The sequence below is a fragment of the Prionailurus bengalensis genome, chromosome B3 (genome assembly GCF_016509475.1).
Source record: "Prionailurus bengalensis isolate Pbe53 chromosome B3, Fcat_Pben_1.1_paternal_pri, whole genome shotgun sequence".
Classification (NCBI taxonomy): Eukaryota; Metazoa; Chordata; class Mammalia; order Carnivora; family Felidae; genus Prionailurus; species Prionailurus bengalensis.
In genome coordinates this window covers 94,070,734-94,094,073 of record NC_057355.1, presented here as the reverse complement: position 1 = coordinate 94,094,073, position 23,340 = coordinate 94,070,734, and the positions used below count along the sequence as shown (strand labels likewise).

General features: G+C 35.5%; 2 protein-coding genes and 1 non-coding gene across 7 annotated transcripts in view; 1 reads left to right on the top strand and 2 right to left on the bottom strand.

Moving 5' to 3' along the window:
• The first annotated feature begins 12 nt into the window (after window positions 1-12).
• Window positions 13-12,649, top strand: FKBP3 (FKBP prolyl isomerase 3). The gene is made up of 7 exons (XM_043556077.1): window positions 13-176; window positions 2,655-2,756; window positions 3,416-3,523; window positions 8,665-8,800; window positions 9,286-9,353; window positions 10,927-11,024; window positions 12,301-12,649. The coding sequence occupies exons 1-7, from the start codon at window positions 69-71 to the stop codon at window positions 12,353-12,355; spliced, it is 675 nt and encodes a 224-aa protein (XP_043412012.1). The 5' UTR covers window positions 13-68; the 3' UTR covers window positions 12,356-12,649.
• A 528-nt stretch (window positions 12,650-13,177) lies between these two features.
• PRPF39 (pre-mRNA processing factor 39) overlaps window positions 13,178-23,340 on the bottom strand; it is a 39,083-nt gene continuing 28,920 nt past the window's right edge. For all 5 annotated transcript variants that reach the window (XM_043556071.1, XM_043556076.1, XM_043556074.1 and 2 more), the window contains 9 exons: window positions 22,269-22,434; window positions 21,701-21,808; window positions 19,968-20,132; window positions 19,527-19,653; window positions 18,852-19,120; window positions 17,865-18,049; window positions 14,860-14,934; window positions 14,240-14,360; window positions 13,178-13,918 (listed from right to left, as the gene is read on the bottom strand). In XM_043556071.1, coding sequence (XP_043412006.1) covers window positions 13,862-13,918; window positions 14,240-14,360; window positions 14,860-14,934; window positions 17,865-18,049; window positions 18,852-19,120; window positions 19,527-19,653; window positions 19,968-20,132; window positions 21,701-21,808; window positions 22,269-22,434 — 1,273 coding nt within the window. In that variant the 3' untranslated portion in view covers window positions 13,178-13,861. The remainder of the gene's footprint in view (window positions 13,919-14,239; window positions 14,361-14,859; window positions 14,935-17,864; window positions 18,050-18,851; window positions 19,121-19,526; window positions 19,654-19,967; window positions 20,133-21,700; window positions 21,809-22,268; window positions 22,435-23,340) is intronic.
• On the bottom strand, window positions 18,690-18,775 carry LOC122469897. The gene has a single exon (XR_006293776.1). It is a non-coding gene; the product is annotated as a small nucleolar RNA SNORD127 (small nucleolar RNA).

The window sequence follows — 23,340 nt, the reverse complement described above, 5'->3', positions numbered from 1 at the left end:
CGCCCCAGGGGCGGGGCGATGCTGAACCGAGGCGGGCTGGCTCAGTAAAGCAGAGGCAGCGGGGGAAGATGGCGGCGGCTGTTCCACAGCGGGCCTGGACCGTGGAGCAGCTGCGCAGCGAGCAGCTCCCCAAGAAGGACATTATCAAGTTTCTACAGGACCACGGTTCAGATTCGGTACCAGAGGCGGCGGGGCGGCCGGGCTAGTGCTGCTGAGGGACGCCTCACCCCCCCGGAGATGCCCGTACATTCCGTATTCCTCCGTGCCCCCGCCCTCGTCCTCCCGCGGCCTGTGGCCTGGAAGGCCGGAGAGGCCTCGCGTGCGCCGCGGAGCCATGCTCCCGCCTTCCCGGGCTGCCTCGTTTGGGCGGACGGAATGGCTTTATTTCTTGGGGCAGGCAGGCAGGCAGGCAGCAATTGCATAATTAGAACCTCCTTGGGCGCGTTGAGTGAGGGTGGAAACCATGAAAAAAAGAAAACAAAAACAAACAGGAGATACTGGGGGTTGGGACTAGTGCCTGAGGACTGGGGACCTGGATGAGACCCTTACAGAGAAGTAGGCCATTAGGGAAATCAGAAGGATTGTGAATATTTTTGTGTGAACGGTATGTGCAATTTGCTTTTCTCATCAGTTACTAAATACTGAACGCTAGTGCGTGTAATTTTTAAAAATCTGTAGATTGCGGGTTAAGTTTTTAAAATTTCTACTCTTCACATGACCTTTTCACCCTTTATACTTAGGGGAGTTACATGCGCATTTAGGGTAGTGTCTCCCATTGTTATAAACAAACCTAAGAAATGTATTTGGCATTCTTTATACTGTACGCGCTGCATTTTTCAATATAGTCTCCATCTTAACTGTGGTCATAAGTGTTTGGTTTTTTTGCTTTTTGGGTTTTTTTTTTGTCAGACTTTTCCCTTTGGAAATTAAGACCATGCCTCTCTTAAACTGCTGAACCACTGCATAATTTGTGCTCGCTGCATCCCCCCCACTTACGGGAAATAGAAGCAGCAGTATGATTTCTCTACAATTTTTAAGTTCTAAACTTGGATTTAAAAAAAAAAAAATTTGGCTTCTGTGAGGATTGTACTTTATTTTCATTTTGAAGTGTCTTGAAGAGGAGGAGATATAGTTACTCTCTAGCTTCCGGTTCCATACACCCATAATAAGTATCCTGACATCAGCAAATATTTATACATCGATAGCAAGAACTACGCTTAGTGTTTGGGGATACAGGATAAAAAGAAAGACCATGCCATTCTAGTGGAATTATTTTCTCTTAAGTCAGTTCATATTTCAATTGGAACAATAGAATAAACTAGGCATATCATTTGTTAACATTTAATGCCTCAGTACTGTACTTCATCAAATTGTTACAGAACAAATCATCCCAATGTGGAATCTAACCTCAAACTGGCCCACATGGGACAATTTCCACATGGAATTATCAGGGTATTTTTTAATGCATTAACCTTTTGAGTGCATATTATCCAGTACTCATTCACATACTTAAACCTATATTTGACAATCACTGTTCTATTGATCATAAGATATCAAGAAGATGTATATATTTTGGATTTCTTTTTGGAATCTTGCTAAAGAAATCACAAGAGTGCTAAAGCAACTTATTACTTCCATTTAATCAAAATAGCCTTTCCCCAGCCACCTTTATCATTTAGAACATTTCTCTAAGAGGGGAAGAGGAAAAAGCAGAGGAGAAAAAAATACAATAGTGATAGTATTAGAAAAGCTGCCTTATCAAAAGAAGATGCCAGAAGAACTTTGAGAAAGTAACAAAAATGATGATTCAAGGGCCAGAAGGCAGAAAAGGAAGCAGAATAAAATAAGGAAAACAAAGACATAATTTTGAGATGAAGTTACAATTTGATGACTCAATATTCAATAGTAGTATTTTGTTGTCCATCTGCCAATTTAGTCTTTTATTTGAGATAAATGGAATTATATTACTTTGAATTATTAAGTACATTATGTTATTAGTCCCAATAGCTAATACTGAGTTCTGACCATGTGACAGGCTGTACATAAAAGGCATTAAGTGGATTTGTCCTTAGAACAACCTTCTGACATAGATGCCGTTACTAATCTTCTACTCTGATACAGAAACGGAGTCTTTAGGAAAACTTATTCCCTCGTCTAAGATCAGATAGCTAGGATTTTAACCCAGATGATCTGACTCCTCAGCCCATATACTTAACCACCATATATCCAGCGTTAGCTAATAATGCTTCCCGGTCTGCTAAGAATGGGTTACAGATTTGTCAAGACAGCTATGCCCAATGGTTTGAGGCTCCCAGGGCCATGGCCTACCGGTAGCAGCATTGTCCAGTCACCAGAGTGTACTTGCTGTATAAATGTTCTGTGAATTCCATAATGGGAAGGAAAAGGGTTAGAATGCAACAGTGTGATCTTCTATATATTATAGTTCCACTCTTGTCAATTTTTATAAGTAATATTTTTAATCTTCCATAAATCTTTTTGTTATGAAGTAGGGTATAAATATGTTTATTTCATTTCTTCTGTCATTAGTAGTTCTATTGAAGGCATAATTGCTAACATAAAAGGGAATTTTCTAACATTTAGACCCTTATTACGTGAGGGAGATTATTCTAACCAGCTTTTTTTTTTTTTTGTAGTTTCTTGCAGAACATAAGTTATTAGGAAACATTAAAAATGTGGCTAAGACAGCTAACAAGGACCATTTGGTTACAGCCTATAACCATCTTTTTGAAAGTAAGGTGAGTATTGTTACATTTTATTACCAAAATATTATTTTAAATATTTTATTTGCAAAAAGAAGGTTTAAACTTATTCCCAAAATATGTTTTTAAGTTTTTCCACCTGCAGTTTTTCTTAACTCTAGTCATAAGTGGACTAGCTGTCAAATCTAGCAAAGCTCATCTGTAGTATGGGAGGATGTTTTGATATTTTAAAAGGAACCAAATTCTTAAAAATAATTCCCTATAGTTTAAATTAAGACAACTAAGCACACTGGAAAGTTAAAATCCAAACTATTTCCAGATTAAGCCAATGAATTTAAAATCTCAGACTGAGGCTGAGCCTTTAGAAAAACAAATTTTAAATTCTCCAGTATTTGTTCATTCTGAAATGACAAAGCAAAGAGTCATTATTAAGGAGTTTTGTGAGTGGTATTCATATATGAGTCTGAGTTGCTTTTTCTAAAGATTTCATTTCAGAATTTGTCTTGTAAAATACTTTGAGGGTCATATTTGTTGATTAAAATAAAGATTTTTCCTAGGCAGTTTCCATTTATTTACATTTGAATAAAGTAGCCTATATTCATGGCGCAGATGTTCATTCAATTGAAATGTTGAAAATCTAGATGTCCCTTCTAACTTTTAACCTGTCCTGAATATGGTGAACATTTTCCTTACAGCGTTTCAAGGGTACTGAAAGTATAAGTAAAGTGTCTGAGCAGGTGAAAAATGTGAAGCTTAATGAAGATAAACCCAAAGAAACCAAGTCTGAAGAGACTCTGGATGAGGTTTGTGTAGAATATTATTTTATTTCTAATGTGAATTTGATAAAAGTATTTGCTTACAGCACTGATTTCTCCTAGTAAGGAGTGGTGGAGTATGGGCACTTTTCAGTGAACCAAACACTGATTTGGAGTGTATTCTCCCTCTTAGGTGTACTAAATCATAAAAAACACCTAAGAACCAGTACTTTACAGTATAAGGCTTTCCTGTAAAACCTCTAGCTTTGTATTTTATATTTCCTCTATGTCTGACCAGAACTTCTGAGCTTCCAAAGCCATTTTAAGGTCCTGATTGTATAGCCAAGTTGGACTGAGTGAAAGATACTTCACTGTGACTATTTTTAGCTTTTTCTAATGTACACGCTATCCTTGGCAATAGATATAGTCCAGGCTTGGCTGCAGGGTATGGAGTCATCTGTCTCATCTTTCCCAACATAGATTTTTACATTTTGGTACAAATGTTTGAAGAGCCATATTAAACCATTTCTGCAAATGGACAGCCTCAGTAGAGCCAAGGACAGCACTTAGAACAGCCACAGTAGAGCTGAATAATTACAATCGTAACACTTCTGATAATACCTTGCTAACTAAGCTCACTCATTCCTAGCACTTAGTATCAGTGATAATAATCCAATAGTAATAATAATATTCCTCAGGTCTTATAAAGAGGTGTGACCTAATGATGAAGGTGTATAGCATTTGGATATTTGTGGACAGAGTATAAGTTCAGGTACAGAATTACAGAAGTTTATACAACTAAAGCTAGTTAATTTACATGGTATTTTCCTGTTGATTGAAAAGCACAAATTAATATTTATGGATATGTATTCACACTAAAGCAGTTTTGAGGTTTATCACATCCAATATAATTTGACAAATATTTTTTTTTTTTAATTTTTTTTTTTTTTACGTTTATTTATTTTTGAGACAGAGAGACACAGAGCATGAACGGGGGAGGGTCAGAGAGAGAGGGAGACACAGAATCTGAAACAGGCTCCAGGCTCTGAGCACAGAGCCCGATGCGGGGCTCGAACTCACGGACTGCGAGATCATGGCCTGAGCCGAAGTCGGACGCCCAACCGACTGAGCCACCCAGGCGCCCCCAAGATTTGACAGATATTGTACTGGGCAAACGCTGAGCAGCTACTAAAGTAAATAAAGGTATAATAATTACTAAAAGGATTACAAAAGCAATTAGCAAAACAGTTTGCCTTCCAGAAAATTAGAATAAAGGAGGGATAAGGCAGCAGATAGTATATCATTAAGAGCTTAAGGAAAAGAGAGTTACAAATAAAAGGTTGTAAGGGCTGGAGACACTCTCAAAGAGATCTTGTGAGGATCCTAAACCATACCCTTTTTTAAAGACCTCTTTTCATTTTATTTAACTGGCAGGCCTGAACCCAGTTATGTATTCTGACTGTCTTTCTAGCACCTGGATTCCATAGCTAATACTCGGCTGATTCCTGCTGTCTACTTTCTGTGTGCTTTGGAGCTGCAGAGTGAACACTGTGAAGAAAAATAATCATAAGCTGTTTATTGGGTTTGGCATAAATTCATGCTTCATATCAGCCAAGCATGATTTCTAATTTCACTGTTACTCAGCAACTTTTATATTATCTCTTGCTGCATTCCTCATCACATTGCCCACATAAACTACTGGACACTTCTCCCACAAGTTCTCAGTCCTCATACTCCTTCACCATTGTATCATTTTATACTCCTATTTTACCAAAATGTTAACATAGTTGTAACCATTTTCTTCTTCCTACCTTAGAATTAAAGATTCCTGAATCTTTAATGTTTTCCTTCTCATGTCTCCCTCAGGACTAATGCTCTCAAACATCTTTTCAAACCTTTTAAATCTTTCGAAATCTTTTTTTCAAATCTTCATTCCTTTTTGATTCTCAGGCATTCCAAGTCCTCAGACCTGAAGTATTGGAAAAATCATTGATCTGCCTTCATTCTCTTTCTTCCTCCATTTAGCCCCAAAATATTTATTCTAGTAAAATGCATAAGTTTTACTTAAGTAAAATAGTATTTTGCAAACCATACCCTGCTCAAAAGTCTTCAGTAATTCTGTACTGTTTAGAACTGTGCTGTTCCGATACAGCAGTCCCTAGCCTTATGTGGCTACTGAGCACTTTGTGGCAACTCCAAATTAAAATGTGCTTTCAGTGTAAAATACGCACTCTGTTTCAGAAGTTGGTATGTTTTTTTTTTACAAAAGAATTTATAATCTATCTTTTATATTGATTAAATACTGACATGTTATTTTGAGTGTGTTGGTTTTATGTGGCAGCCAGACAACGTAAAATCATATTTGTGGTCCTCATTGTATTTCTGTTGGACAGCATTATTGGCATTCAAAGTTTTCCGGTGTCTGCCCAGCTCCATATTTACTACTTCGGTAGAAACGTAGAAACGTTCTTCTTTAACCACAAATGTCTGCTTATTGCCTATTAAACTGCCCTTTCTCACTCTCATACTTTTATTTCTTATTTAATGTGTCTTTCTCTTTAACTCCCTATTTGTCAATTCAATGTCACTTTTAAGAACCAGGTCATGGGCTCATCACTCCTCTGAAGTTTTCACCATCCCAGACTTTATACTTAACTGCATAAATTCCTGTAGCACATGGTATCTATATTATTTGTCTCTACCTTACTTATTTTAATGTAAAGAACCGTGTCTAATAGCTCTTACTGGACTTTAAATCAGTCCTCATCAATATATTTTCTTTTATGTGTTTAATGTTAAAGTTTTCAAGTAGGAATGAATATTGGGTGGGAGAAAATACAAGATGGTGCAGGAATTCAGGCTCAGCAGTCAGAAATGACTAAAAATACTTCAGCTAAAAATTGAGATTCATCCTGTACAGTTCCTCTGCATCTAATCATCACCAAATTCTGTTGATTTTGCAGTACATGTATCTCAAAACTATATCTGGTGTAGATCCAGACTACTATACTAACCTCTTCCTAACAGGTCTCCCCACTTCCACTTTGATTTCATATCCATCCCTTACTAGGTCACAGTGATCTGTTGGGGTGCCTGGGTATCTCAGTTGGTAGAGTGTTGGACTCTTGATTTTGGCTCAGGTCATGATCCCAGGTTCATGGGATTGAGCCCTATGCAAGGAGCCTGCTTGGGATCCTCTGTTGCCCTCTGTGCTTCTCGCTTGCGTTCTCTCTCTCTCTCTCAAATTAAAAAAAAAACAAAACAAAAAAACAAATCTGATTCTATAACTTCTGTGTTTAAAACTCTTAATTGGCTGTTCAGTGACCTGAAGATTTAAAACAAAACAGTTTCTTAACTTATGCTACCTATCTTTCCATCCTCATCTCATCCCATTGTCTCCTTCATTACTCCCTTGCAGACTATACTATTCTCATGCTGTTCCCTGCTGTGAAAATGCTCTTCTCTGTTATAAACTTCGCATCTTAGCACCCTGTGCTTCCTCTTTAGGTCTCATAACCCATGTAATTATACACATGACTATATTCTCTTCTAGAGTGAGGGTCAGGACCCTGTCTGCACCCTATGTATCTCCAATTTCTAACACATAGAACATGTTCAAATATTTCTTGAAAGGATAATAGTAATAATTATGTAACATACTTTCATGTTTAGAGGCTATGATGTTATCCAGTTAACTGAAATCGTAATGTTTACTCTCAAAATTCTGAACTAAAGAAATTGCTGCAAAGCTAAGAAATTTTCTTAAAGCCAGGTCCATTCAAGCATATAACTCAGGTATAGCCTTGGGACTGATCTGACCTCTCACCATAAACCAATCAGGTTCTTGCAGTGAAACGCAAAATCAGATCAAATAACTAGAACAGCATTTCTTAAAGTGTGTTATATAGGTTCCAGAAGGTCCAGGTTGTTTTATAGCGTCATCAAAACCTGTGCTTTCTGTCTCCTTGAAGATTCACAGTGCATGTTAGCTGATGACAGTTCTGAGAAATCATGCAGAATAGAGGTATATTTAACTTTGTTTAACATAGTGTTTCCAAAACAATTATGGTAGACCCCCTTTTTTCTAACAGTGGTAACAATACTAAGCAATGAGTGGTCTGTAAAAGACACTTTGTGAAACACAGAAATGGATGCCATCCATGAGCAGACTGGCACCTTCACCATAAAGTCTGAGCCATAATCACCAATTTAATGGGTTTTTTTGCATTATTCTAGTTCACATAAGTATTTGACGTTAGTAATTATAAGGCAATAACAAAGCCCCGGCACAAATAATTCTTGCTCCTTTACTGACCATACTTACCATCCATTTACATTTCAGTTTATCAGTAATAAAAACTTGCTTTTCTCACATGTTTGGAATCACTGCTGATTAGGTTAAGCCTTTAACTTTTAAAGAAGACCCAGATGATCCTGTTTTATTCTAGCATTATGCCTATTGTAATTTTTTTTAATGTTTTATTAATTTTTGAGAGAGCACAAGTAGGGGAAGGGGGAGAAGGGACAGAGGATCCTAAACAGGCTCTTTATAGACAGCAGTGAGCCTGATGCAGGGCTCAAACTCATGAACTGTGAGTTCATGAACTCATTTGAAGTCAGACACTGACTGAGCCACCCAGGTACCCCATGTTATGGTAATTTCTATAGATAATTCTATTCATTGTGTGAATTTATTTTCAAGTTCAGAAACCAATAGAGCATTACTGTATTCATTCTAATTGGATATAATAAAATATTCAGTAATGTTCGTTATTGGTAACAACTCAAATCTTTTTTAAAAAAAGTCACAGTGTTTTCTTTAATGCCTTATGATTTTATAGGAATTAAATAGTAATGATATTTCTGACCTTGGAAAATAACAGGATTTATTTTGTGATTTGTTAATTAACAGAATTTTGTCAAAAGAACATTGGTTTCCAGAGAGGCTGGAAGTTATTTGAAATTAGAGAGAGGCTATTTACTAACATTGTCATCACAGACTTGCAATGAGTTGGTGGGTTTTTTTTTTTAACTCAGAGGTGAACCAGAAGGAAAATAGCTTGTTGCCACATCTTTGAAACTCTGTGACCAGACTTGGGTCTCAGTTGGCAGTATTAGAATTCTCTTGGTCATCCTTCTAAAAAAGAAGGATATGAGTTAATAACTCTGTGTGTTATTTCTGTTTTTAGGGTCCACCAAAATATGTAAAATCTGTTCTTAAAAAAGGAGATAAAACCAACTTTCCCAAAAAGGGAGATGTTGTTCACTGCTGGTATACAGGAACACTACAGGATGGGACTGTTTTTGATACTAATATTCAAACGAGTAAGTCTAAATGTAATCTTACCTTTTTAGCTATAAGGCATTGCAAAATATTTGTGTGGTACATGAGCAGTTGGCTGTACCTTTCTCTTGGCTGTCAATTTTTCCAGAAGTCTTTGCACCTGTGATTTACTTGGAAGAGGTCTTCAATTCACTATTGGCTGGGTGAATAAATATCTCTTGGTTAATTGGGAAGCAAAATATAGGGAAGCTTAGTCTAAACTTGGTTAATGTCCCAAAGTGAGGCTTTCATATTTCAATGTAAAAGGGAGAATAGTGTGCTGTTTTAGTGGTGTAAATATAGGTCCCTCTCCTCTACCTTTTAGACCATAACTATATGTAAAGATAGAATTTTCTTGAGTTTTCTGAATTTTTATTTTCTTTTCAAATGCATAGTAAGTTCTAAAATCAATTTAAAGACTTAAGTCAACTGTTTTTCCAATGAAACTTAATTTCATCATGCATTATAAGGAAAATTTGTTTTACAGGTTCAAAGAAGAAGAAAAATGCCAAGCCTTTAAGTTTTAAGGTTGGAATAGGCAAAGTTATCAGAGGAGTAAGTAAAAAATGGCAATGAATCGACAGATGTTCTGGCACATGCTACTTGTGGTATGGTGCCATAAAGAATTAGGATTGGGGCTATGATAAAAAAAATCTTTGGAGTCTAACAAATCAAGTGCTATCATTGCTAACTGATCTGGCAAAATTTTTCTGGGTCTCAGTTATGGACAGTACAACCTTCCTCAAGGTTGCTAAACAAATAAGCTTAACTGCAGCACATAATATATAGTAGAGACTCATTAAATGCCCCTTTTAATATTTTTTGTCTTCGTAAAGTAATTCTTTGTCAGAAAGTTTGGCTTTCTAAATTTATCTTTAAGATTCTTGTAGGGGCGCCTGGGTGGCTCAGTTGGTTAAGCATCCAGCTTCAGCTCAGGTCATGATTTCTTGGTTCGTGAGTTCGAACCCCACGTCGGGTTCTGTCCTGAAAGCTGAGAGCCTGGAGCCTGCTTCGGATTCTGTCTCCCTCTCTCTGCCCCTGCCCTGCTTGCACTCTCAAAAATGAATAAACAATAAAAAAAAAAATTTTTTTTTAAGATTCTTGCAAAATGTTACATAGTTGTACTGCTTATACATGGTAGAGAAAGGTAAAATACCTCTTTCACTGAATTACTCATAGAAGAAAGAGTTTGTTCTGAGTTTTTTCACCTTGCACAATTGAGGTTCAAACACCAGAAAATCTTTCAAACCTAAGGATGCCTTTTTTACCCACCCCTTCTTGTGAGAGGTAACAGAAGGAGACTTTGAGAAAAGGGGAAGATAGGCTTGAGCTGCAGTGACCACTGCAGTGTACAAAAGGAGGTAATGGATAGTAGCACTGATTATCAGCTTCACTGAAGCTGTCATTCTAGGGCCCATTTATTATTAAATGGTCTTTATTCACAACATCAAACGTTGTAACTGACATACCTATTCACATGCATTTATGAGAATCCTCAATGTTATTCTTTGTACTGTGATAAGTCCTAAAATGCAACTCAATCGTATCCAGAGCCTAAAATAGCATGTAAAACATCTTCAAACTAAAGGTTTAGTTGAAAATAACCTTAACTGCTACCTGATTGTACCTAGTTGATACTAACTATATACCAAACTGATCAATTTTTCTATTCCTGTGACTAATTTGCTTGTGTATTTCTTCTAGTGAACCATATTCTTAGTTGCCATTATGTAACAGATCTCTATCCCTTAAGCTTTATGTGACTGACATTTCAACAGAATATATGATATTAGTCATATCTTTGCATCCTGTTGATTTAACTGTTTTTGGTAACTGACCTCAAGACCCAAGGTGCCTGGCTGCCTTGGCTGGTAAAGCATGCAACTCTTTATCTTGGAGTTATGAAGATCTCTACCCCCACATTGGGGGTAGAGTTTAGTTAAAATAAATATATCTTTTTTTTTTTTTTTGCAATGAGGAAATAAAGGACCAAGATTCACCCAAGGACATTACCTTAGAATATAATGAAATTCAGTAGTGGAATGCTTTTTGGTATATACTGTTTTCTAGATTTACATGTAGTTTTTGCAAATTATCATTAGTATTTATTTCATGTTCTTGCCTTTAGTGGGATGAAGCACTCTTGACCATGAGTAAAGGAGAAAAGGCTCGACTAGAGATTGAACCAGAATGGGCTTATGGAAAGAAAGGACAGCCTGATGCCAAGTATCCTTTTCTCCTTTGTGAGTAAAAACAAACAAAAACATGAAGACCACCTGAAGGTACAAAAGACACTATCTAGGTTAATTTCCAGATCAGGAATCATGTCCAGACCAGTATTCCTAATACTTAGATGCTTCTGTGTAGACACCTCCAATAGAGACAGGAGTTAACATGTCTTAGTAGTACAAAGTATCCAAACCTGAGCTAGAATAGAATTTACATTTTTGTCCTCTTGAAATCAGTTCTTGATTTTTAAGAGCTAAATTGTGAGGTTTACGTTTTCATCTTTGAAAGGCAGTTGTTACTATTTGAAGGATTTACTTAAAGGAGTTAAGATGTCCAGTACAAACAACTATAGCAAATTATAGGATGTAAGTATGGCTCATGGTAATTTTATGCTGCAGTATAATTTCAGGCATTTAAATGGGTAGTCAAAGCTTAGAAATGGAACATATGTTGGGGATTACTGGTTGTGAAATTTAAGGGGACCATGGGTCCACCATAGTGTAAGCATCTGTGATTACTACTAATGACAGTATTTTTTTGATAGGCCCAGTTTGTGAAAATTAAAAAAATAAATAAATAAATAAACATGGCTCCTGACCATTATGATCAGAACAATCCAATAACTGAGAAGTTGTTTTTTCTTTTGTTGGTTCCATTCCCATTGTACTAGTTGGATTAGTTAAAGTAACTTTTAAAAAACTTGGAAGTTCTCTTCACTTGTATTAGTTAAAATTATTTAGGAATATAGCCCTCTTCTAAGCCTATCAAAATTAGATGGCCCAACGACAGCTGCCTCTCTCTCATGGGAAGCATCTCAAAACCAATCAGATAAAAATAACACTTTTCTGAACTTGGCATCTTAAAAATCACAGCAAATATAAGGCACTACCTCATACGAAATTTGATTTAACATAACCTATACACCCAGCTAGATTGAAATCACGTCCTTGTTTTTGTTTTGTTTTTTTTAAAGCACTGAGTAACCATCTTCATTAGGGGGTGGCTAATTTGGGAGTACTGGTGAGGCATCCAGGTCCTAGTCCAAACTCAACTTGTCTTGTCAGCCTATACTAGTAGGTTATGATCACCATTCACAAAGATACTTTGGGGAACCACTAGGCTAGTATGTGTTAGCCTCTCAGTCATTCATAAAGCCCTTCTCTTTGAGGTTAATACCAAATATCCATGAGATATAATGCTAATTTTAGACTGAGGATATTGGGAGTGAAGGAAGAAGCAATTTTTATCAAGTTTACCTTGACTTCTGCAACAGAATTCCACCAAATGCAAAACTCATTTTTGAAGTGGAATTAGTGGATATTGACTGAAATAGCAATGCTTCAGATGTAAAGACATCAGCAACAATAAAACATGGCCTTGAAGAAATTTATGTAACTAATTAGAGCTGGTTACTATTGTAACGGAAGAGTCAACTGGAAAATTCAAGAATGCAGATACTGTTTACCCGATCCGCAACTTTTAATATATGTAATCCATTATAATTCCCTAAAGTTTGAAATATTTTACTACAGCTGTGTAAAATATTGGTTAAAGAGAACTGACTTTCCTTTTACCTCATGTTGTAAACTGAAAGGCTCAATAAAATGTATTCAGTGTCTTGATTTATTTGTTGTTAATCGATAATTGTTCTGATTAGGTTAACCAGGACTAACGTTTAATCAAAACAGGGAGTTATAGTAAAACTGTCCAGACAGCTTTTCCAGAGGCACACTCCTCTTTAAATAAATATTCCTGTATAGTGAGAAGACAAGCAGAGAAACGGAGCAAAAAGCTGTAAATGGTGTGATTTTAGCTAAATTCAAGAAAAGTATACTTCGGGGCGCCTGGGTGGCGCAGTTGGTTAAGCGTCCGACTTCAGCCAGGTCACGATCTCGCGGTCCGTGAGTTCGAGCCCCGCGTCGGGCTCTGGGCTGATGGCTCAGAGCCTGGAGCCTGTTTCCGAATCTGTGTCTCCCTCTCTCTCTGCCCCTCCCCCGTTCATGCTCTGTCTCTCTCTGTCCCAAAAATAAATAAACGTTGAAAAAAAAAATTAAAAAAAAAAAGTATACTTCAAAACCAGTGGTCCACTAATAATGATAAAGTTGATATTGTTAGGTGAACCTGCCCCCAAATAAATTCATAACAATTAGTTAAGGAGTCTTAAGTTTTATTACAAAAATGAAGATGATCAGTTTGATCAAAATGAAAGCTTGCTCACAAGTTTTACATGAATATTCTAAATACAAAGTCTCCTGAAACAACATACTTTTGATATGATTTTCATTTTTTAAAAGGGATGCAAACACTCCATTTTTTCATTTATAATCTCTATCCCAAGACATAGTATTTAATAGTGTATCTTTTCTGCAGTTAAATCCAAATTCACAAGGATAATTGAAACAGACAAAACCTTGTCATTAAAGGTTAAAAATCCATTTTTTTTTTTTACAGAGGAGGTAAATCCTTAATAACCAGCCCTTATATATTTTCAGTATCTTGAACTACACTGACATGATTTCCAGTCAGTTTTTTTCCTACCCCTTAAGGCTACAAAGGATTTCTGTTGCAAATCCATTGCAAAAGAATTCTAGACCACTTAATGCAAAAAATCAAAAAAATAGTTCTCCAATAAAAAGTAAATTTTATAAATGGTAGGAAATAGTATCTGTGGTAAGCTACTAAGTGACATTTTCCCCTATTACTAAACAAATCATGTTACACAGAAAACAGGAAGACAAGTTATCAAATACAACAAGCTTATGCTATGTTTACATCCCTCATTAAAAAAAAATAATTTCATACTTTTAATACATTCCATCTGATATATTTTCCCATCAGGTTGGAGGGGGAGGGTAATACTGTCCATAATTCCACGGATTCTGATAATTGTACTGAAAGGAAAAAGCACATGTTAGCATGCTAAAACTGGCTCGGTTCCATTTATGAAAGTATAATTAAAGCATATACATTTAAGAAACCAGGCATGTATTCAGTGCTAAAATTCCAAGACTTAACCACAAAAGACAATTTATTATACAGTCTGGAATAGAAGTAGTTGTTATAAAAAAAAAAAAAAAAAAGACTATCCTAATTTATTTTTAATTTTATTATTAAATAAATTATTCTAATTATTAAATAAAAATTATTAAATTATTTTTATTTTCATTTTCAAATAACATCTACAAGCAAAAAATTCAATTAGGTGAACTCACTTGATACCAGGCACTATAATTATATGCCGCTTGATTTGCCTGTAAATCACCATCAATCATCTGTGTAGATGATGAAGTTGTGTCTTCTGTGTGAGCTTTCTTTTCCTCTGGTTCTTCTGACCTAAATACAAGGGAAAAAACTTTAAATTCCCACAGTAAGTACTTTTAAAACAAATGTATGCATGTTTACATTTGTACCTGTGTACATTTGTTTTAGTAAAGTTCTCAGCTACTCAAGTTTTGTACAGTTTTTTTCAAATCATGAATGTAAAGTATCTAAATTACCACAACTTGAAGGCAACATTTAAAAGTATGTATCTTTAGGGGTGCTGAGCGTCTGACTTCAACTCAGGTCGATTTACAGTTCAGTTTGTGTGTTTGAACCCTGGGTTCAGCTCTGTGCTAACAGAGCAGAGCCTGGAGCCTGCTTCAGATTCTGTGTTTCCCTCCCTCTCTCTCTGCCCCTCCCCTACTCACGCACGCTCTCCCCCCCCCCACCCGCCCCCTAAACAATAAACATTAAAAAAATTTTTTTTAATATTTATCTTTAAAGGCATTTTAGCAATGAAATGTCTTTTTTTTTAAGCATCATGAATCATTCTGAGCAAGAAGTTACATACCCATTTTCTGCTTTCCTTTTTAAAGAATCCTGTTCTTTTAGGAGTGTTTGATGTTCATCATAAGCATTCAGAAGCCTGAGAGGGAAGGAAAAATAACATCCTATGGAATATACAAAAGCCAAACTGTTAAAAGTTTTAAAGTTTGGACTTACTTTCACTTGGTAACAAAAATATGTTGCAATGAACATAATTTTTTTTTTTTTTTTAATGAACCTGCAAGCAAACCTCCTCCCAGCCACCTTTTCCAATTTATTTCCTCTTGGGAAACCACTGCTCTACACTTTCCTTCTCAGTCCATGTGATTCAAATGGGGCTTCAGGGATTCAGAACTGGCCAACCACAGCACTATATACCCCTGACCAATAATTGGTTTAGAGTGAACATTTGACCCAAACCAAGACGTTTAATAACTCCCAGGATTTTTGAGCTACTAGAAAAGTGCCTGTTCTCACTACTACAGTTGACTGAGCTGATGGGATATTGGTCAAGAGCTACCTTTTATTATCATTTCTAACACACGGGGAGAGCCTGCCTAAGAAGTTATTGTACAACTGAGACAATGGCCTTGAGGATGTGTTTTTGTCCAGTGCAAAGAAGTCCTGAACGTTCTGTAATTTCTACATTTTTGAAATCTAACCATGCTTATTAAAGACACTTGACACCAATTAGGATCAAGTGTATTTAAACTTTGACCATGTGATAAACTGAATTAGAACTAATATAAAAGTACAATATAATTTTTATCACTGATGATTTTTTTTAATAAAAAAATTCCGACATAATATGCGTATTAAGTCTCACCTGGAACTCAGAACTTCAAAAACAATGTCACTTGAAGCCAAACTGACAGAAAAATCCTAAAGATTCTGTTTTCCTTTTATCATTTTCTGAAATATTTTTTTAAAAACAAAGATGGCCTTATTTTTTAAAGTAATCATTAACCCTAACACAGATAGTTAACATTTCTGTAGAAATGACCTTGATAATTTACATGCATATACAACATCCCTGAGCAATCTGCATATATACACATCCAATGATAACAACAAATAACTCTGGCCCCAAAATGTTCAAGAGGCTATGAAATTGTTAATCCCAGTGCTCTGGTTGTTCCTCAACACCAAGCACTTTAAATGGACTAATTTCCTTAAGGCTTAAGGAATCCACTTATGGATTAGGTGGTAAGAGACTCAATCTATACATGAGAAAATCTGAAAAGTGAGTAATACACAAATAGTAAGTGACACAGCTAGGATTTAAGCATATATTTAGCTGAATTAAACATCAATTCATGAGTACTAAGGGGGGGCACTTGTGGTGGCCACTGGGTGTTGTTATGTAAGTGATGAATCACTGAATTCAACTCCTGAAACCACTACTACACTGTATGTTGGCTAACTAAAATTAAAAAGAAATAAAAAATCAGTTTTTACCAATACATACTACCTAAATTCCTAAGTTTCTAATTTCTACTAAGCTCATCTATTTTTCAGTCAAACCCTTTTTAAATTTCAACTACAACAATCTTAGACCTGATATCCAGACCCTCCATAATTTTATTTGCAAGGACCTGTTATCTTTGTGTTAAGCCTCAGGTTTGTCCACATATTACTGCCAATTTCAAATATGTCATTTAATCCCAGTCAAAATTCTTAATAGCTTCCTACTGTCAATCATGGCACTGCGTGTGCTCTAAACCAAGCACAGCATAATCAACATCACACCTTCTACTTCAAAAATCCTCCCATCAAGCAGATGTTACTTTCACATGAACTTTAACTTTCTTCCACAATTTTATTCTTTCCTTACCAGAATCCCATAGTACCCAAATGAAGCCCCATCTCCTCTGTGAAGGATGACAAATCCATTCTGATCCATAGAAAGCACAGCCTTCTTAACAGTTCTGTGCCACCTCATATACTTACCTATTTCCTCTGATTAAACCATCCAACTAGACTAGAAGCTAGAATTACATACCCCATTTCTTTTGTGCACTTTCTTCAGTGCAAAACAAACAGAAGACACTAAATATACAGCACAGGTGGTTAGCAGCATAGACTTTGAAGCAAGTTCTAATCCCAGTTGCACAATGTAATAATAGCTAACTGACCTTGGAAAAACTTCCTAATCTCTTTAAGCCTCTCTTCATCTATTAAAAAGAACAACAGTAGCAACAAAAAAATAAGAACAGTACCTACAGCCTCATTAGACTGTTAGGTATTTTACATTAGACAATTCATGGAAAACATTTACTATGATGTAAAGAACATATATACAACTGTATTAAAATTTAACTTCTGTTAAATGTTTTTTAATTTTACTCAACCATCAAAAATGTATACACACATACATAAACAGAGACAAATAATCCTCATTTTATCAACAGCTGTTTCAATAGAAATCACTCTAAATTAGGGTAATTAGAGAAGGGACATGCCTTATAAGAACTGTGATAGTTCCCTACTACAATCAGTTAAGAATGGAACAGCAGCAATGCTCTAATCAATACTTCTGCTCTTCTATTTTGTAAATATAAGTTGCAAACTTGTCCTTTTCCCAAATCCCCTAGAGTAAACCCTTCCACCACCCTCAACTTTCAGCTTTTTACAACGCATGAAATGAGGCCACTAGGCATCATCTGTGCAACCATACTGTTTCCTCCAATCAGAGATAAAATGGCATCCCTATTCTAGATTAACCACATCCACCTTTTGTGGTGTATATACTGTTTCTGTGTTTCAAGGTTCAATCCTTGACCCATTTACTTTTTCAAAGGATTTGCTGTTTCTTGCCTTCTCATTGTTTACATTACAATGCCAAAATTTTGAAAACAATTTGAGGGAAAGACAAACCATATATCCTGTTACACATACACATTTGCAAAACTGCATTTACCCCCATATATATGAGGAAAAAGAAATATGTTAACTTCTACTAATCATTAAACTCATACAAAATTATTAATGCTCATTTATTATTCAAATAATATATAATTAAGATCTTACTTATTAACATCTGAACCAAAATCTTCAAGAAACTCCACTTTTCTCTGAGAAAATGTAATTCTCATTTTAATAGGTAATGAACCATGTATAGCTTTGTCAAAACAATTTAGGATATTTTCTTCATTTTGTTTGAGGTCACCACTATATTCCATTTCAAGTAAATTGAGGTATAACTTTGTATTCTCCTGTGTAAAAAGCAGTATCAATTAATAATATTTCTAAAATGTTTTGATTAGAACACAGATATTTAAAATGTCTTAATTTTTATGCTAAATTTGAAAAATATTGAAAGTCATTAAAATGTAATTCAAGTTAAATATTTTCAGCATACACATAACAGGTGAAAAAACTAATTAGCATACTGATAAGTAATGACATCATCCTGGTATCTCCCCAACTATTAAAATTATTAAATGCCAATAAGTTAAGACCCTGTATCTTATCTTAGGTTTACTGTGGCTTGACCTACCATGACAAATATAAAACATTAAAAAATGGTTTCCACAGTTCCACAGACCTGTCATTAGCTTAAAATCTAAAAAGTAAGAAATTTCCTATACACTGCCTTTTGCCAACCGATATGTAAAACGAAATACTTTAAAAAAGAATCTCACTGTTACAGTTGCTAAAACGTAGACATCTGCCATGTTTTTGTTTATAAAGTACTCTCCCAGGTCCTCTACTTAAAACTATCAGTAAATTTGTTGTGAAATTTCTAAATGTGAGGGAAATACAAAGTGTCACAATGTCTGCAACACTTTTTAACCCAATAATCTTAATTTTCTCAACTTTTTAATACATAATAATTTAAACAATTGTTAAAGATGGCAACATCAGTTTAGAGGGACTGTTGTCTTCATTTAGTAATAAAATATATTACATACAGACCAAATCTTTCATCATAGTTGCCAAAATGGGAAAGAAAAAAAACAAAAACGACCATTTATTTTTTTTTTATGGAAGATATTCTAAAATACAAATACATACTTTGTCTCTTTCGATTGCTTCCAAAAGCACCTTTCTTGATTTTGGAAGGTTTTTTTGTATTTTGAAAAGATGTCGGGCTAGTTTGATAGCATAAAACGATGACTCATTATTTGATTTAGCATTCTTAATGGCATCCTGAAGCAAATGTTCAGCTTCTTCCATATTTCCATGCCGTCGTTCTAAACTTACTCTTCTCAATCGAACCATTGCCAATCCTAGAACACATTCTTCAAATGTTCTCAAGATATTCCTGGCTTCATTAATATTACCTAGAAATGTTAATTAAATGTTTATGCTTTGATTTAAACTTCTGAAATATCCTTTATGCCAGGTATTGGCAAATAACAGTCCACAGGCTAAATCTAGCCCTCTGCCTGGTTGTTTTTTTTAATTGAAAATAACCGTGCTCATTTGTTTATCTATGGTCTACAGATGCTTTTGGGTGGGCTACAATGGCAGGGTTGTCAGGAAAGAGACCATATGGCCTTCAAAGCCTAAAATATTCACTATCTGGCCTTTAATAGAAAAAAAGTTTACCCCCTGAAGGAAAAAAGCAAAAACAAAAAACAAGACTGACCTCTGCTCTATACCATCCCTCAAGACTCAATTCCTAGAACTTTATCTTGAAGTTAACTTAAAATCCCAAAAATATCAACTGAATTTCCTCATTCTTACCCTGCTGTTCCTCAAAAGCTGCCCAAAGCATATGCACCATGGGTTTCTTTGGGAGATGAATAGTGCAAGCTCTGCTGAAGACATGCCTCACTCCTTCAATGCTATGGTTTTCCATGTACTTGGCATACTACGTACAGAAACAGAGGAAATACTGAATAATTTACAGTTGAACAAGCCATTAAATATGTGACAGAACGATAAAATTCTATTTTTAAACCCATTCAGCACCTTTATTGAACCACTAGACTAGTTTCTGTAAGGAAGGACGAAGAGAGGCAACGAGGTTGGCATATGCAGCAGTCAAATCTGGTTGCAAGCAGACCATCTCCTAATGCAACAGATATAGTTATATGAACAACATTCAACAGAAGTACAAAAAAGGTTAGTCACTAGATCAATGTTTATAATATGTTCAAGTTTCAGAGCATATAATTTTCTTACCTTAATCCAAAACTCCTCATAGAGGGCACATGATATGACACATCTTTCAAAGAGAACCACAACTCGTTCATGAGTCCCATTTTCTATTTCAAATTCTAAGTATTCTTTCCAGTTTTTTAGTTGTGCCTTCTCCAATGGTTTCACATGAAAATAAGGTCTTTTAATCTGTAACAAAAGTATAACAGGAAAAAAAGTAGGACATTGCAACGAAAGTAAACCAATACCAACACCAGAAAACACTAGACTATAGGAACAATACAAACTATCTAAACTATGTACATAATTGATGATGGCGAACCAAGAAAATTTTCATCACCATATTTCATGATAAAAAAATACAACTAAAACCCCTTAAATTTCTTAGGCTTTAAAAATTGAAGAAACAGAATGTATTCTCTATTTAGTCATTTTAATGGCACTACATAATTTTTTTATTTTCAGCAAATTTATTTCTTTATTGAGTAATTTAAAATTGAACAATTATGCTACATAACAGAAAGCAGATCAGTAGGTAACTGGGGCTAGGAGTGGGATACAGGTTACTGAATGAAACGGGGCCAAGGGAACTTTCTGGGATGACAGACTAGTTCTATGTCCTAATTGCTGTAGTGTGCCATACCATAATGTATATATACATGCCAAAACTGAATTTACTAGCCAGTCACAAAAAACCAAATACTGTATGATTCCACTCTCATATGAAAGGCCAGAATAGGGAAATCTATAGAAACATCGAGGAGATTAGTGGTACCTTAGGGCTAGAGCAGGCAGGTGAGGTAGTAGAGGGGTGACAGCTAAAAAGCAAGGTTTGTTTTGTTTTTTTAATGTGCATGTGCACACGAGCAGAAGAGGGGCAGAGAGAGGAAGAGAGAATCCCAAGCAGACTCCATGCTGTTAGCACAGAGCCCGATGTGGTGTTCTCTCTCACAAACCAGGAGATCATGACCTGAGCCAAAATCAAGAGTTGGATGCTGGGGCACCTGGATGGCTCAGTTGGTTGAGCGACCAACTTCGGCTCAGGTCATGATCTCGCAGTTTGTGAGTTCGAGCCCCGCATCGGGCTCTGTGCTGACAGCTCAGAGCCTGGAGCCTGCTTCGGATTCTGTCTTCCCCTCTCTCTGCCCTCCCCTGCTCATGCTCTGTGTGTGTCTCTGTCTCCCTCAATAATAAATAAACGTCTAAAAAAAAAAAAAAAAAAAAAGTCGGATGCTTAAGCAACTCAGTGACCCAGGTGCCCCAAGGGTAAGGAATTTGTGAGGTGATAAAAATGTTCCAAAATGCACTATGGTGATTGCTGCATGTATCTGTGAATACACCAAGAACTACTGAATTATACACTTTAAATGGGTAAACTATATGGTAAGTGAATTATATCTCGATAAAGCTATTTCAAAAACAAAAATAATTAGAATCTGTGGGGGGAAAACCTTCATTTTACTACACATCTAAAATGGGTGTATTTTGTAATACGTAAAGTATGAACTCAAACTTGATTCTAAAAACAGAACTATAATAAAATGGTTCAGAGTAAACATATCTTGCAAATCAAATAAATCTGAATTCATTCTATAAGATTCTAAAATTAATAACAGAAAACTGATAATGGTAGAGATAAGTGGGACAAATGTCTTATTACTTAAATAAACAAAATAGTAAAGACATTACTCAAAACGGAAAAATACATTATTCCTATTTTTATATTTTGAAGCCTATTACAAAACAAAAACACTTACACCTTCTTCAAATGTCCACCTTTTACTAACTTCATGCTCATTATAATTAAACATTTCTTGATGAATTTCAATGATTCTATGTCTCATGTTTTCTATTTCTGTAATTAGCTTGAGAAGAAAAAGAAAAAATTTAAATCACACAAGTTAGATAATGAAATTTTTTAATATTACTGCTTACATTTAAGTATTATTCACACCTACTTTAATCTTATAATTGTGATAAGTTTTAAGCTGTTATCAATTATGTGTAAAGTACAATTAACAATACTAAAAGTTAGTTAAAAATCTCCTTAAAAAACCCACTTTCTCATGTGTATGTATTTAAAAGGGGCTAGTAGATCACAACACAGGCAAAATGCCCCTTCTAAGCTATTTCCAGGTGTCTCATAGTAAAATAGATTCTCTACGTTAAATCTGTATTTAAACTACACCGCAGCTAAAGAATTCCCACTTGCCTCAATCAGAAATTAATTTTATATGAGCTACAAGTGATACAACACATGAAGTAAAGGGATATAAAGTCTAGTTTCTCATGCATTAAAGGATTTTTTTCCCTAAGTTTAGTTACCTTTGCTGGATCTGTTATGTCTTCAATTCCCGATGGTAGATCATCACCAGGAGGACCATCATCACCACTATGTCCATTTACAGAAGCTAATTCCCTTCGCAGCTGAATAAACTGTTCACCAGTTAACAAATCTCTAGGCAAGTTATTCTGTACATGTTCTTTAAATCTAAAAGAAGCCAATGAAAATAAATGCTCTATATACGAAGCGTAATTTTAGATCCCATTTTCAATTACTACTATACATTACTCTTCCAAAAAAATTCTGATTTAAAACCAAACCCTTTCCTTGTCTATCTATAGTGAAAGCTACCACTTGATTAAATGGTCTACAGACAACTTAATTTTCTTCATGCCTTGGCAATGGAATGGAAAAAGCATGGAGAGGCATAAATCCAAATCCTAGTTCTGTCCATTATTAGTTATTTGACTTATGGGAAGTTTTCCCTTCTTTATGTCTTGGCTTTCTCATCTGTAAAATGGCACAATGCTATTTTGCAAAGTTTTCTTTCTTTCTTTCTGCAAAATTACTTTAAAATGAAATAATAGTAATCCCTATTTAAATTATAAATGATCATTTATAAATGATCAACAAACATTTGTAGCTCCTTCCCACTTCTCAATTACTCCCGAATCTATGTCTGTGCCAAAAACTTCAATGAAATTGCCCTAATTAAAGCCACCAAGTGCCTTTTACATGCAAAATTAAATGGACACTTGTTTCACAGTACAGCCTCTATCCTAAACGTTATCACTATCACTTAAGTCTTCACTACTTAAGCCCTTTAACCACACTTTCCTTTTAGAACCTTCTTTGCCCTTGGCTCAGAGTTACTGCGTTCTTGGTTTTCCTCCAAGTCTCTGACTGATCCTTGATCTCCTCTGAGGGTTGTCCCTTCCTATCAGTCCCTAAATGTTAGGATTGCCAAGGACTCCATCTGACATTTTGTTCTCATCTATTTTCATTTAATTCATGCCCAATCTTATTAACACAGAAATAATAAGCATCCTATGGTGACTCTAAAACCTATAACTCAAGCCCATACTTTTCTATCCAATTGCCAAAACTCTGCAC